The sequence below is a fragment of the Perognathus longimembris genome, chromosome 8, assembly GCF_023159225.1.
Source record: "Perognathus longimembris pacificus isolate PPM17 chromosome 8, ASM2315922v1, whole genome shotgun sequence".
In the NCBI taxonomy this organism is placed as follows: Eukaryota; Metazoa; Chordata; class Mammalia; order Rodentia; family Heteromyidae; genus Perognathus; species Perognathus longimembris.
Window position 1 is genome coordinate 20784841 of NC_063168.1, and position 15489 is coordinate 20800329.

Genomic DNA, 15489 nt, shown 5'->3' on the forward strand with positions numbered 1-15489 from the left:
GAATCTTAAAAGCTAGAAGGCTTGCCAGAGATGGGGGCGCATACATACATTCTTGATAACAACTCAGTGTTTGTAAACCACCTTTCTGTCCAGTAAGCGGCAATGAATGAGTTACTTAATACCCAGCATGTTTCACCACCACCTTTCTAGTAAGGTCTAGACAATGAGGACACAACCATCATCACAACCCTGGCTAAGTCCATGGACCAGACGCCACATCATTACCAAGGAGTTTGAGTCAGGACCTTCATTTTGTCACATTTCCTCAGTCCATCCCCTAAGCAAGTTTCAAGTTTGAGAAGCACCTTGTATGATCCTCCTCTCAAACAGATGGACTGCAATACATGCTCAGACGTAGGCCATTTTGCTCATCTGTGCTTTCCACATTTCAGTGCAGAAACACCATCTTCATGGGCACAGTTCCCTGCTCCACAGAACCAAAGAAGAGGTCAAGGGAGAAATGTCATCTCACATCCAAAAAGTGTTCACAAAACCTTGAATGAGCTCTTATTTCACTTGCTAAGTAAGTAAGATAAGTCAAGGTATACAAATAATTTTTTTATATAAGCCAAGTAAGCCCTATGCAATTATGACATGGAGTCCTTTTACAGAGGCAGCAGCTGAAGTCATGGGTTAAAAAATAACAAACCCGGGCTGGGGATATAGCCTAGTGGCAAGAGTGCCTGCCTCGGATACACGAGGCCCTAGGTTCGATTCCCCAGCACCACATATACAGAAAATGGCCAGAAGCGGCGCTGTGGCTCAAGTGGCAGAGTGCTAGCCTTGAGCGGGAAGAAGCCAGGGACAGTGCTCAGGCCCTGAGTCCAAGGCCCAGGACTGGCCAAAAAAAAAAAAATAAATAACAAACCCTAGCTGGGTACAGGTGACCCACACCTGTAATCCTAGCTATTCAGGAGGCTGAGATCTGAGTGGTTAAGGTTCAGAGCCAGCTGAGGCAGGAAAGTCTTTGAGACTCTTATTTCCAAGTAACCATCAAAGGCTGAAAGTGGAGGTGAAAGGAAAAAGCCTGAATTCAAGCCCTACTACCAAAAACAAAAGGAAACAAGAGCCATATAAACCCTTTGGTGACTTCAGACAGGATAACCTCCAGGAGTCTTTCCCTCACCTGTAGTTTGTAGACACCTGACTCTCAGCCACATTGCATCATCCATGAAGGTATGTACAACATACACAAACTCTTCCGCTCCTCTTACAGCCTACGGGCACACAAACTTTCTCTCTCCTCTTATGCCCTAAAAAGAACTTGAAGAACTTGCTTTTTTTTAGGGGATCCTGGCATGCCTTGTATTAAGTTTTTCCCAACCCAAATCTGGGAAGACCAAGGCTGTTGGCCTTTGTATTTCTAGACTGTTCCTTCAAGAGGAAACCTGCAAAAGAGAAAAAAAACTCTAGCAATCAATCAGTCATCAAGCAATGCTGCATCTAACACTGGAGCTGATGGTTCATGCCTGTAATCCTAGCTACTCAAGATGAGATTTGAAGATCAAGGTTCAAAACCAGCCTGGGCAGAAAAGTCTGTGAAGTTCTTATTTCCAATTAACCAGCAAAAAGCTGTAAGTGGAGTTGTGGTTCAAGTAGTAGAGCGCCAACCTTGAATGCAAAGGCTAAGGGACAGTACCCAGGCCCTGATTTCAAGCTCCAGTACTGGCACATAGTAAATGAATACAATTCAAACTCTATCCTACTACTCTAAATCAACACCTATAATCTAGTATCCCCTAAATTTCTTAGTACACAAGAGGCCTGCAATCCTAGCTATTCAGGAGGCTGAGATCTGAGGATCATGATTCGAAGCCAGGCCAGGCAGGAAAGTCCATGAAACTCTTACCTAAAATTAAATAGCAAAAAGCCAGAAGTGGTTGCTCAAGTGGCAGAGTGCCAGTCTTAAGTGCAAAGATGAGGGACAAAAACCAGGCCCTGAATTCAAGCCTCAGTACTAGCATATGGTGGTGCATGTGCAAATGCACACATATATGCACACACACATGCACATGAATTAATAGTACAGCCCTAAAGCTCGTTTACAGCAGACTCTGGTTTTTCACACACAGATGGAAAAGGAGAAGGGACCATGGAGCCAGAAGGAAGATGCTAGACCGCCCTACTTCATCCTGGCAGGGCACACCTGCTTTGGAATTTTGCACCTGAGAAAAAAACAGATTTGACTTAACCTTTAAGCAATGGAGAGAGACTGAATGACTATATTAAGGCTATTTACATTTATACAGCTGTAAAAGGTCTGTAGCACGAATAAAATCACTGAGATGTTGAGGATTAAATTAAACGGGTCCAGCACTCCATCTGTATTCCCACACCCTCATCCACTTCATTTCTTGGCTAGAAATATAAAATGGAACACCAACATGGCATGCAAGTAGACAAAACATGTCCTAAGCCAACGTAACCCCTTAAAGAACAGGCCCAGCCTACACACCTTCTCAGCCAGCCTATTGACTTCTTTTATTTTGGTCAGTTGTGGGGCTTGAACTCTGGGCCTGTGCTTTTACTCAAGGCTAGCACTTTACCACTTAGAGCCACAGCACCACTTCTGGTTTTCTGGTGGTTAATTGGAGATAAGAGGCTCACAGACTTTCCTGCCCAGGCTGGCTCTGAACCATGATCCTCAGATCTCAGCCTCCTGAGTAGCTAGGATTACAGGCATGAGCCATAGGTGCCAGGCTAAACTTACTGACTTCTGACTTGAAACAATTTGAAACTATTGGTAATAAAGACTTTTTAGGCCACATTCAGGAAAAGAAAAAGGATCAGAAGGCAGCCATGTTTGCTACTATAGGTCGGGAGGAACACTGATAGTAAAAGGACAGACAAGTAATATAAAAAGAAGTTAAAAAATCTCAATAGCACCAAAAAGCCCCAACTAAGATCACCAAGTAAAAAAGGGTCTATAACCAGAGCTGAGCATTATTGATATTGCAAACACAAAAAAGCTATTTATTCTGCAGGGATCCAATAGGGCAGCCTTAGAGAAGCAAAGGGAACAGGCCATCTAAGCTCTAATTTTCCACAAGCTCCCCAAGGAACTCGAGTAAATCACTTCCACTCTCCTAGGAGCAAAGTGAGAAGAAGCTCATTTCCTGCCTCAAAAAAGTTAAAATAGGGCCGGGAGTATGGCCTAGTGGCAAGAGTGCTTGCCCTAGGTTCGATTCCTCAGCACCACATATATAGAAAACGGCCAAAAGTGGCACTGTGGCTCAAGTGGTAGAGTGCTAGCCTTGAGCAAAAAGAAGCCAGGGACAATGCTCAGGCCCTAGGGCTTTGCCCCAGGACTGGCAAAAACAAAAAACAAACAAAAAAAAAAAACCTAAAATGGTATATATCCTGCCTTGTAAATTCTCAAAAGAAAGACACATACTTAGGAGGCTGAAGTCTGAGGATCACTATTCCATTCAAAACCTGGGCAAGAAAGTCCATGAGACATTTATCTCCAGTTAAATCCAATTAACTGCAATAAAATGTTCTATCTATGTCATCCTATTTCTAATGCTTTAACAGCCTATGCCTGCACCAGCAAAATGAACCTCCATTCAGTAACCCCGACTCCTAGCAGATACTCTTTATCCAAAAGTGGGTATGCAGGTAGGGCCTGACCCACCAGCCCATATTTTTCTACTACCATTATAAAAATCTTCCCTTTGGGGGCTGGGAATATGGTTTAGCGACAGTGCTCACCTTGCATGCATGAAGCCCTAGGTTTGATTCCTCCACACCACATGAACAGAAAAAGCCAGAAGTGGCGCTGTGGCTCAAGTGGCAGAGTGCTAGCCTTGAGTGAAAAGAAGCCAGGGACAGTGCTCAGGCCTTGAGTCCAGGGCCCAGGACTAGCAAAAAACACACACAAAAAAGCCTTCCTTGTGGAAGTCTTGGAAAGGATAGCTCAAATTCTCTTTGTGGATGTAGATAACAGGAATAATTTTTGGCTGAGACAAGGTCTCACTATGTCTTCCAAGCTGGCCTTAAACTTGGGATCCTCTTGCCTCAGTCTCCCCAGTGTTACGAATACAGACACATGCCATGCATGCTCAGCCATTATTAAAATTTTATATAAAGTGAAACTATTTTTTCAATTAATGAACAGGTGCTTCAGTCAATATATGTTCTGTAGGAAGGCTACCATATCCTCAGCACTGTGCCAGGCCATGGAGATAAGGGTCAGGAAGCTCTTCCCACACCTGGAAGGGCAGAGGGCCCAGCTTCCCTGTATGTTTGATGCAGGCTGGGTGGAAGCCAGGGTAAATCAAACAGTGCTTTTCTGTACCATCAGCCCTGGGCAGAGCCAAAGCAATGGAAGGGGACAAAGAAAGAAGAGGGCTCAACCATGAAAACGGAAAGACAAAGATATGATTACCAAATGAACAAGGAGAGACAATTTAAAAACTCAACCATTTAATTAAGTTTTAAGATTTTATGAACGGACCATGGGGAATATATCTAAGAACAGAAACAAGTAGGTTTTAAAAAAATCATTATTTCAGTACACAGAGGGACCATAGTCATACATCTTACAAGTTGTCTGTATCTGTTCTAATCTCTTCAATGCTGTGCTAAATGCTAGGATGAAGTAAAAATCTATTTCTTTACTTCTACCCTCTAAGTATAGATAAACAGATTTTTCTTTTGGCTCTTCTTTAATTTTTTATCTCTCCTTCAAAAGGTTGTACAAAGGGATCACAATTTAACAGGTTCATCTAACATTAATTCTTGATCAGTCCCCCCTTCCACTGTCCCCCATCCCATCTGAACAGAGAAATGTTGCTTTTAAATAGTCACACTAAGCCAGCTACTGGCGACTCACACCTGTAATCCTAGCTACTCAGAAGGCTGAGGTTTGAGCATCCAGGTTGAGGTTAAGAGACTCTTATGTCTTAATTAACCACCCTCAAAAAGCTAGAACTAGAGGCATGGCTCAAGTGATAAAGCCTTAGGAAAAAAGGCCAAGGCAAGAACATAAAGCAAGTTCAAGCCTGGTTCTCTCTCCTTCCCTCCCTCCCACCCTCCCTCCCTCCCTCCCTCTCTCTCTCACACACACCACATACACACACTACCTTGAAAGTAGCCTAAGTAACATAAGCACAATTGATAACACGTGTGCAACAGGCCATACATGAGCATAGTATGATCAAGGTTAACTGAGAAGGGAAATGAGTTATGGAGTACTTGGAAATAAATATGGCAAATCCCTATACCAGTCAATACCAAGAATTTTATATCTCCTGGACTTGAGGTGTATGTGAGATGCATGCAGAAAATATGTTTTTCTCCACTGATATACACACTGTGTAAATCAGTGCAAAATATTCCTTTGGTTTCATGGTGACCAGAAGAAGCCTTACGAAATGTCTAGCTTGACAAATTGATGAAAAAGAAACATTTCTAAGAATAAAATTATCAATATGACTAGGTCTTTAAAAAAAAAAAGTAAAGAAAAAGCAAGTTCAATTTCCTTAAGACAAAATGAGCCAAAACAAATAACCACACACTAAAACTTCCTGCTCTGCCTCCATTATCATCTTGTTCCATTTCTGAGGATTCTGCTGTTAGATTGTGTATTTGTGTTCAGCCAGTAATGTCGGACCTCTGCCAATATTGGAGTTCATCAGCACAGCTGTCTCCAACCGAAAGTGTGAAGACTCCACCAGAACCCCACAGCTACTGCAAATTGTTAATATCGTGATTTCTGCAGATTCCCCTGCAGAGTCAGAAACATAGGCCCAGTTTCACTGTGCTCAAGATCTTCTACTTCTAAATCAGGAGCTGTGCTGCTTGCCTGTAGTTCCTGCTACTCTGGAAGGCTTAGGCAGGAGAACTATTGGAGCCCAAAGAATTCTGCACCAGCCTGGACAATACAGTGAAACCATCTCAATAAACAAATACCTTGTACTTTCCAGTTGCCACGTGACTAGAAACTTAGCAGCAGAGAAGTAACCCCATAGTGTGACCCAGAATCTGGCTGGGGAGAAGACCAATTTCTACATGGGGAGAATTACTATACAATGTGAAGTGAAAAGTAACAATTTTGACTTGGAGAATAATTGGGATAGGGCAGAAAAAGTCAAGAAGGATCTCTCAAATAGAATGGCTAAGAGCTGGCTGGAGGAATGAGCAGAATTTTATTTATAGGAAGGGAAAAAAAAAGAATTTAGGGGGCTGGGAGTGTCACTTAGTGGTACAGTGCTTGCCTAGCATGCATAAAGCCCTGGGTTCAATTCCTCAGCACCACATAAACAGAAAAAGGCAGAAGTGGTGGCTGTGCTAGCCTTGACAAAAGCAGCTCAGGACAGTGCCCAGGCCCTGAATCCAAGCCCCAGGACCGGCAAACAAACAAAAAAAAAAGAATTCAGAATAAAAAGCACCAGTAAACAGAGATATGTTATATACCTGTAACCCCAGGACTCAGAGGCAAAGGCAGGGGGGTCAGGGGTGAGAGGACTGCCTGCACTGCACTGTGAGTTACAGGCCAGCCTGGGCTAAGTAAGAGTGAGACCTTGTCTCAACGCAGACAGAACAAAGCAGGCATTGATGGCTCATGCCTGTAATCCTAGCTACTCAGGAGACTGAGATTTGAAGATTGTGATTCAAAGCCAGCCCAGGCAGGAAAAATCTCTGAGACTCAGAGCGCCAATAAACTAATCAAAAGAGCCAGGAGTGATGCTGTGGTAGAGTGCATATCTTGAGCAAAAGCAGCTCAGGAACAGCTCCCAGGGCTAGAGTTCAAGCCCAACGGGGGCAAAAAAAAAAAAGGCAAGTAAACAATAAGCAAGAGTAAGCAGACTGTAGAGGCAAAAGTAAAGTTTTTGGTATTCCTACTAGTTCACTTATGTATGTTTTGGGAAAGGAACTGGAAAACACAATGGGCTTATTATGGTCAAAAAGGAGCTAGCGTGAGGATTAAAAGTCTAGGCTGTCACCAACAGATGAGTTTAGGCCAGGCCCAAGCAGCTGTGAGGCCTTGCAGTAAACACCCAACAGAACAACACATTGATGGGTCTTGGTTTATAAGATCCTTAAAGGTCTCTCCAAGATTTTTTCCTCAAGAATTTCCAGTAAATAAACCAAGATTCCAGTTCTGAAGTCAGCTCCATATTTTTAACATTATTAAAAGGATTCTATATAAGCAAAACAGAAACACACTCTTTTTTTTAAAGCTAACTCAAAGAAAATGAATCAATACTTCTTGCATCTGGGTTACTATTCCACAGTAATTTCTATCACTGTTTTAATATTCTAGTGATAGCCAATTCTGATTTCCCGTGCTTCTATAATCTTGGGGTGAATCACAAACCCTAAATTTATCTAACTTCATTTTAATGCAGTATGCCCTCATGCCTCCCAGTATTTTCAGGGAAGAGAAGTGAAGTAAGAAAAATCATGGCAATGACAAACTGTTACCAATTCACATGAATTATGGACCAACAGCATGACTGGTGGAAATGATGTGGGCTCTGAAGTCAGAATGACTAAGACTGGGGGCCAGGGATCATAGCTTGAAGGTAGAGAGCCTGCCTAAAACTGGGGCTCTTCCTGATTCCTGAGTTCAATGAGATTGGCTGCCTCCTGCTTTCATTCCCAATAGTGGTTAGTTACAACACTGAGCTCTTCCTATTAAGAGGATTCAATTTCTAGCTCCTTCAGTTACTAAAGCCATGAGGACTTTGGGCAAACTGTTAACCTCTCTGGGCCTAGTTTCCCCATCCATAAATGGGGATAATACCATTGATCTCAGAGTTGCTCAGAAAATGTAACACATACTATTTTGGAAAAACACACACACACTGTCTTGGGCAAGGAACTTTAGGCTTTCCCTCAGTTAAATGGGGTAACGTTTCCCTCACAGAGCTCTCTGAAAATTAACAAACTGAGCCACCTGTCTCAGAGCCACATAGAAAACTTATTGTAAGCTTCATATAAATAAACTCTCTCCATCCTCAAACAGCTCCACCAAAATAGATAGGATTGATTTCCATTCTATTCAATGACATAAAACCACTGGGAGATATGTAAATAACTTGCCTTAGACCATGAGTAAGCCTTACTTATGGATTATTAATTCATGTAACTCGGGGCCTTTGCTCTCTGGCTGACTAGTTATGAAGGGCATTCTTTTTTTCGGATATGTTCAGGTTGAGTGGTAAAAAGATATCAGGGAATTAGTTTTAATTTTGTAAAGTATGAAAATGGTACTGTGGTTTTCACAGAAAAGTTTTCTCATCTTCTGAGAAGCACAAGCTTGTCATTATAAAGTCTCAATGCTTGTCAAGTCTTTGAAGTGGCTCTGCAAAAATATTTAACTTTTTTTTTTGTAATAGAGAAGCTTCCAGCTGTAGGAAAAAAATATGACTAAGGGTGAGGCTGAAGATTCATGCCTGGCAAGAAATGGATTATAGAGAAGAGTTCATGAGAAGAACAAATGGAAAGGTGAATGGCAGTCCCATACCTAAGGATCGTGCTTTAAGACAGACCATTTGTATGTATGATCGAATGCTTTTTTTATTTATATTTTATTGTACAGGTTTTTATATTTTATTGTACAGGTTTTATTATACAGAGGGGTTACAGTTACTTAAGTCAGGTAAGGAGTACATTCATTCATTCATTCATTCATTCATTTATTTATTTATTGCCAGTCCTGGGCCTTGGACTCAGGGCCTGAGCACTGTCCCTGGCTTCTTTTTGCTCAAGGCTAGCACTCTGCCACTTGAGCCACAGCGCCACTTCTGGCCATTTTTATATATGTGGTGCTGGGGAATCGAACCCAGGGCTTCATGTATACAAGGCAAGCACTCTTGCCACTAGGCCATATTCCCAGCCCCAAGGAGTACATTTATATTTGAACAGTGTCATCCACTCATTTCCTCCAAGTTCCACCCATTCCACCCCCTGCCCCGATCAAATGTTTTAATACGGACCAAATCTGTATGGCTTCAAAAAACTTTCCCCACTCCTATATATAAAGGCTACTTTCAGCTGGGGTGCTAGTGGCTCATAGGCAATCTTACCTACTCAGGAGGCTGAAAACTGAGGATTCTAGTTCAATGCTGGCCTAGGCAGGGAAATCCATGAAACTCATCTCACCATCAGTAAACCAGAAGTGCTGCTGTGGCTCAAAGTAGTAGAATGCTAGCCTTGAGCCAAAGAGCTCAGGGACAGCACCCAGGTCCTGAGTTCAAGCCCATGACTGACAAAAAAAGGACTACTTTCAATACTTTGTTGGTGCTTTTTGAGTAGGTGTGTGCACACAAGTAGGAACCCAAGGCCTGGTGTATCAAGTACTCTACTATTGAGTATATCTTTTTTTTTTTTTTTGAAGGTTCATAAGGAGGTTTATTAGTGGGGCCATAGTCCCCATGGGAGAGGGATTTAGTGTCTGCACCTTATCCAGGTGGCAGCTTCTCTCTCTGGGGGTAAAGGGGAAGTAGTTATGTAATGAGTAGGAGTGGCTCATTAGGTATGGGTGAATCTGGGGGCTAGTGGGAGGAGCTGAGGACCTGAGGCTAGGGAAATGCTAACATTCCCCCATTTGTTGTTTATTAATAACAGAAGAGGGGTACCAGGCTGGGAGTATGGGCAGAGGTTGTTTCTTCTGGAACTTCTTCCTGCTGAAAAGGGGCGAAGTAGTCAGGGGTCCCTGATTCATCATTTGGCCTGGTACAGTCCAGTTTGGTTAGTAAAAGTCCTCATCATTTCCATGAGAATGGTTATCAGGGCCAATGGGTGTCATGGTCTCCTCTGGCTACCTCCTGGGGCTGGGGTCTTCAGGGTCCAGATCTGTGCTGGGCAGAGCAGTGTAGTAAGAGGATGGTCTTGAACTGCAAGTTCCCAGGTGGCGTCCTGGGTGAGGGATGTTATCCTTATCCAAGTGGCAGCTTCTCTCTATTGAGTATATCTTCAGGCCAACTTTTTTTTTTTTTTTTGCCAGTCCTGGGGCTTGAACTCAGGGTCTGGGCTCCTTCCCTGAGCCTCTCTGGGCACAAGGCTCTATCACTTCCAGCTTTTTCTGTTTATGTGGTACTGAGGAATCAAACCCTCAGCTTCATGAATGCTAGGTAAGCACTCTACCACTAAGCCACATTCCCAGCCAGGCCAACTTTTTAAATCTTTAAAGAAAATGGGCAGAAATGTAAATCTGAAGATGCATTTCTGTCTGGAATGAGATCAAAGGAGATTAGCCTGTGCATTTTCTATTTGGAAACTATCTCTTGGGACCATCAACAAAGCAGTCTGGCTTTCTGAATTTACCATCTATGTAGAAGGAGTATCAAGCTGACACAAAGAAAGAACATTACAAGACAAATATTCTTAGTTTTAATTATGCACTATTTTTACCAGTTTCATGATTCTGGTTTACTACACTGATGTTAAATAAAAGATCTTTTTTAAAATCAATCTTGTAAAAACTTTAATTATATTGTAGACTACAAAGGAAATTTAAGAGCTAAGGAAATAGCTCAGTAGTAGAGCACTTTTCTAGCATCCTCAAGACTCTGGACCCCCATCTTCTACTATCACAAGAGCAGACAAACGGACAAACTTTTTTTCTAAGGTACTAAAATGTGTACCATTCTCTATCTCCAGTCTGGTGTCACCAATTCTATTTGTAAGTTACATATCCTGCTTGCTTCCAAAATGTAGGAGATCTCAAATATAAACCAGTAGAAGAGAAAGAACAGACTAAATTACTTATCTAAAAGGAGTAAAGAAGTGACACCCTTCCAAAAAAGAAATGATACCTGGCTTGTGTAACTGTAACCCCTCTGTGCATGATCTTTAGAATTTAAAAAAAATAGATAATAAAAGGAGTAATCAACCTAGCAAAATGTTAACGTGTCTACCACAATGGAGCAATAATTTAAACCCTAAGCTTCCAGATAGTGTGATCAAAAAGATAAAAAGGAAAAAAAAAAAAGCAATCATGCCAACCTCTGTAACTCAAGAGAAACGTTACTGCCACTAACGTTTAAAATAAAATTTTCAGATGGGTCATTATGTAAGATTGAAAATACAATGGACAGTGAAGGCCGTTTCTGCAGTGGCTAAGGCCTAAGGTTTGAGATCTTCTAACAGAAACTAGAACCTGTCCTCCAATAAGTATCTATTGTCTCAGCAGGGTTTCTGAGAGCAGTGGAAGCTGAACTTGCTCTGAAAGTCTGGAAATGGAGATATTTGTTTACTGCTAGCCATCTCTGAAGTCCTTTGCTTTGATAGCAAATGGAGTAGGATGCAAGACCAACGTGATCCTGTAAAAGGGACTAGGCCAGGCCTGCACTACCAAGCCAGAAGCCAAGCAATGTGATGAAACCTTTCCAAGAACTCCCAAGGCCACTGACAGCATGCAGAGGGTCCTTCATTACTCATGTGCAGGTACAAAGAAGGACCCAGGAAAATACCTGCTGGCCAAGTTCAAAAAGAGGCAAGGCCTGGCAATATATCCTTTCCTCTCCATATTTCAGCAACGACAGTACAACTTTTTCCACTTCCCTATTTCACCATAGGGGTAGGAAGGCGAAGCAAAACGTCTCAAGTAGAAAGACAATCAGCTACAAAGCAGCCACCCTGAACTGCACAGGTGTTGGGGAGTGGGGTTCTGGCAGATCTGGAGTTAATGAATTCAAAGCTCCCTGAGGACCCACAGGAAGGAAATTCCCTTTACAGAACATCAGCACCCCCCCTCCCACACAGCCCGGCAACAAATGCCAAAAGATAAAAGAACATTTAAAAACAAGTGAGATTTCTCCGAGTAGGACACGGTAGTCACCTGCTGCCAGAGAAGATCTGCCAGCCTCCCTGTCGCCAGCCCTGACTCACTTCCCCTCCCCGAACTCCAGAATCCCAAAGCTTGAAACGCAGAGGCCAGGGGGGACCCCCACGGAGGGCCTAGGCCTCCAGCGAGCTGCCCGCAGCCCCCCTACTCCGCAGCCAGGGGCTGTTCCTCCAGGACGCGTCCCCGAGGCTACCGACCGACTCTCCGCGCCCGAGCCGGCGCCACTGCTACCTTAGCTAATGGCAGCACTGAATGAACAGGAGCCCAGGCAGGCTCCGGATTTATGAATGTGCAGGGGAGGAGGGATATCATGTGACAATAAAGGAGAATGTCTTATTCACAAAAAAAATAGTGGCTGGCGGCGGGGACAAGCCACCGAGCTGCAGCCACCGCGGCCGCACAGTGACCGCGCAGACCCCAGACCTGGGACCCGCCGCGCCGGGCCACCGGCCCCGCCCCCGTCACGCTCCACGGGGAAACGCCTCCGGCGGGGTAGAAAAATAAATAAATAAAACCCAAACCCGATCCCGCCTCCCGGGAGAGGGAGAAAGCTGCACCTTGCCCAGAGGACCGCGACGGGCACGGATCCCGCGCGGGGCGGCCCAGCAGCCCCTCCAGCCGAGCACCCGGAGCTTTGTTCCCCTCGGCCCCGGACGCATGCACGTGCACGCGCGTACACGCCACGCGCGCGCGCGCTCCCTCCCCGCGCGCTGCCCCGCACGCCCCCGCGGCACACGCTTCGGATCTGCCCCCCCCCCATCCCCGAGGGGGCCCAGACCCCGCGGGGCGCGTGTGCCCGGCCCGCAAGCGCGTGCACGCACTCCACACGCCGCGGGACACCCCCCCCCGACTCCCACCCCCCCCCCCACCAACCAGCCCCGGGGCGGCTCCAATGCACGGGTCCGCGTGCAGACCCCGGCTCCACAGACCCCCACGCCGCCCGCGCCAGTCCTCCCCTCGCACTGCAGTGTTTTTTATGAATGAAAATGTGGTATGCAAATGAGAGCGATTCAAGAAAACGAAATGGCGGAGCCTGGGCCCCAGTGGTCTCCCGAGCGGACCTCGGAGCCGATGGCAGGGCGGGAGTCACAAAGTCACCGGGTACAAATCCACCGACCCCGGGAAGCCTGAGTCGGTGTAGGGGGGGAGGGGGTGTCAGGTCTTCCGCGCGGACAGCCAAGGATCTGGGGAGGGGACGGAGAGGGGGGAGTCCCCGGAGAGGAATCGGGGACCGCCCCGAGGTCACCCGCGCGCCCTTGGCCCCCGCAGAAGCCAGCCGCCCGCCGACCCCGATCGTGCCCCCGCCAGCCTCCGGCAGCGCTCGTCCCCTCCTCACTTCCACAAGGAGAGGAATCCTGCACCCCAGCCTCGGCAGGTCAGCGAGCCGCTGCACCCTAAGCCAAGTTCATCCGGCGAGTCCCCGCCGCGTCCGCGGTCCCCGTCCTACCCCAGCGGAGCACCCTCGTCCCACCCCGCCGTGAACTTACTCGTCCGGGTGTGTTTCTTCGGTCATTTTCTTGTTCACCTAGACGCCTGTCCCGCGGCGGGCAGCTTTGCTCCCTTCATCTTCCTGTCCGCTCACCCCCCTTCTTCACATCTCCGAGATCGCCTGATTTGGTGGTAGTGGGGGGGGGGGGAGTGGGAGCTTGAGATGAAGGGGGGCGCCGAAGCCGAGAGGGAACGGGGGCAACCCGAGCTGTGCGCAGGGCTGGGGATGGGGTGCACGGGCAGGCTCGGCGGAGCGCGCGCCGCAGCGCCGCCGGGCGGGAGGGGACTCCGGGACGCGGAGCGGCCGGAGGGGCGAGATTTGGGCAGGGGACCGCGGTGGGGGAGAGCAGGAGAAAAACAAGCGCGCCTCGGGGCGGCGGGCACTGCCGCGAGGAGGAGGAGGAGGCCGGACGCGGTGGGGGCTGGGCCCGGGGTCGCCCCCAGGGGGGCGGGCCAATCACGGTTCCGGGGAGCGGTCGGCGGCCGGGGGAGGTGCGCCTGGGAGGCGGTGCAGGGCGCCCCGTCCGAGCCCCATCTCTCGACTCCACCGATTTACTCCATATTGGATTCTCACCGCCGCCAACAGGAGGAGGAAGTAGGGCGGAAGCGATGACGTCTTCCCAGCGGCCAGAGGTGGTGGAGTGCAAAAAGCTTCCTACTTGCGACCGAAAAAAAAAAAAAAGGAGAAAAAAAAAAAAAACTTTGTCCCACCTACTGAGCATGCCCGGCTTCCTTCCTCCTCCCTCCAGGCTCCCAGTCCCCCAAGAGCCGCCTGGCTGAGTAGTTTGCGCCGCGTCTGTTCGGCTCCGAATCCTTAATTCCAGGACTCCGGGTTTTAGGAAACACAAGAGGAGGGAGGGGGGAGGGGGGAGGGGGGAGAAGGAGGGGCGAGGAGGCGGGAGCCGAGGACTCCAACACATCTGGCTCCCGTTTTGTCCTCTCCTTCCTTCCAAACCCTAGGCTTGAAAATTGAGGAAGAAGGCGGAGACGGGGAGCTCTCGGTAAAGGAATGGAGTTAAGCTGCTGAAGGGGAACCGAGGAGCTAGTACCACCACGGCGGGATGCGAGGGTGGGGCCGGCGCAGGTGGCCGCCTCGGACCCCTGCACCCCAACTCAACCCGAAAGGCAGGGGAGGGAGGGAGTTACACGTTGCCTAGGTACTGAATGGCAGAGGTGATTCAGTTTCATGTGTATCTCGTGATCTTTTTGTCTTGATATAAGAGTAGGCATTTTTAAACAATCATGATTTATGCATAGAAAAATGTAAACCCCGCACAACCCAGAGACATTTGCATTTCAGTAAACGTGACAGAGTTAAAACATATCCCAAATGTGTTTCTTAAATTATCCAGTAAATCTTGTGTGAAGGGTGGCTTTTGCCTCAGGCCCTTGAAGACCATCCTTACAGAGCCAGAGGTTACCAGCCCAGTAGGCTTTGGCACGGGAAGACAGAGTTTCTCATGAAACTCCTCGTCCTTCGTCTTTAAATTATTTTTTTTTCTTGCCTTGACCTGGGAGCTGTTGGAGGTTTTCTGGGTGGGCCCCAACTCTCAGCCAGAATGGGCACTGGCCTGGCTTCCCAGCATGCTGATCACCAAGTTGACTGAATCTGTGCTTGGTTTCATGCTCTTAAAATTATTTGTAATTTTTTAATTTTATTTATTTATTTAGGCCAAAACTAGCCTAGAACTCAAGGCTTCTAGCTCTCACTTGACTTTTTGGTGCAAGACTGATACATTATGGCTCTATTACTTGACCCACAGCTCCACTTCCAGCTTTTTGGTGACTAATTGGAGACACGAGTCACATGGACTTTTCTGTCTGGACTGGCTTTGAATCAAGATCCTCACATCTCAGCCTCCTGAGTAGCTGGGATTAGAAGCCTAACTCACTGGTGCCTAGTTTCCTTTGTAATTTTTTAAACAACACCAATCACTCTATGTTGTCACTTTGCACTTGGCTCCACAAATTTCATTGAGGGCGAATATTTTTCCTTCTGTATTTCCTGTCAGGAAGTAAGGGTCTCTGCCCCTTCCTTATCTCCAAGCATAGACTTTCCCACACTCAATATGCTACCAAACAAACTAAGACAATAAACACTGGCCTTAAAAAGTAAAATACATAGCGTGTGTGGTTTACTCCTATAATCTTAGCAATCTGGAGGATTGCTACTTAAGACCAAGCCAAGCAGAAAAGTTGACTAG

General features: G+C 46.5%; 1 protein-coding gene and 1 long non-coding RNA gene across 2 annotated transcripts in view; both read right to left on the reverse strand.

The window, feature by feature from the left end:
- Positions 1-14100, reverse strand: part of Spred2 (sprouty related EVH1 domain containing 2) — a 126403-nt gene extending 112303 nt beyond the window's left edge. Inside the window, exon 1 of the mRNA XM_048352627.1 lies at positions 13285-14100. Coding sequence (XP_048208584.1) covers positions 13285-13310 — 26 coding nt within the window. The 5' untranslated portion in view covers positions 13311-14100. The remainder of the gene's footprint in view (positions 1-13284) is intronic.
- LOC125356268 lies at positions 1525-2980 on the reverse strand. Its single transcript, XR_007211845.1, has 3 exons — positions 2849-2980; positions 1688-1695; positions 1525-1536 (listed from the first exon to the last, which is right to left on the reverse strand). It is a non-coding gene; the product is annotated as an uncharacterized LOC125356268 (long non-coding RNA).
- Positions 14101-15489: the final 1389 nt, after the last annotated feature.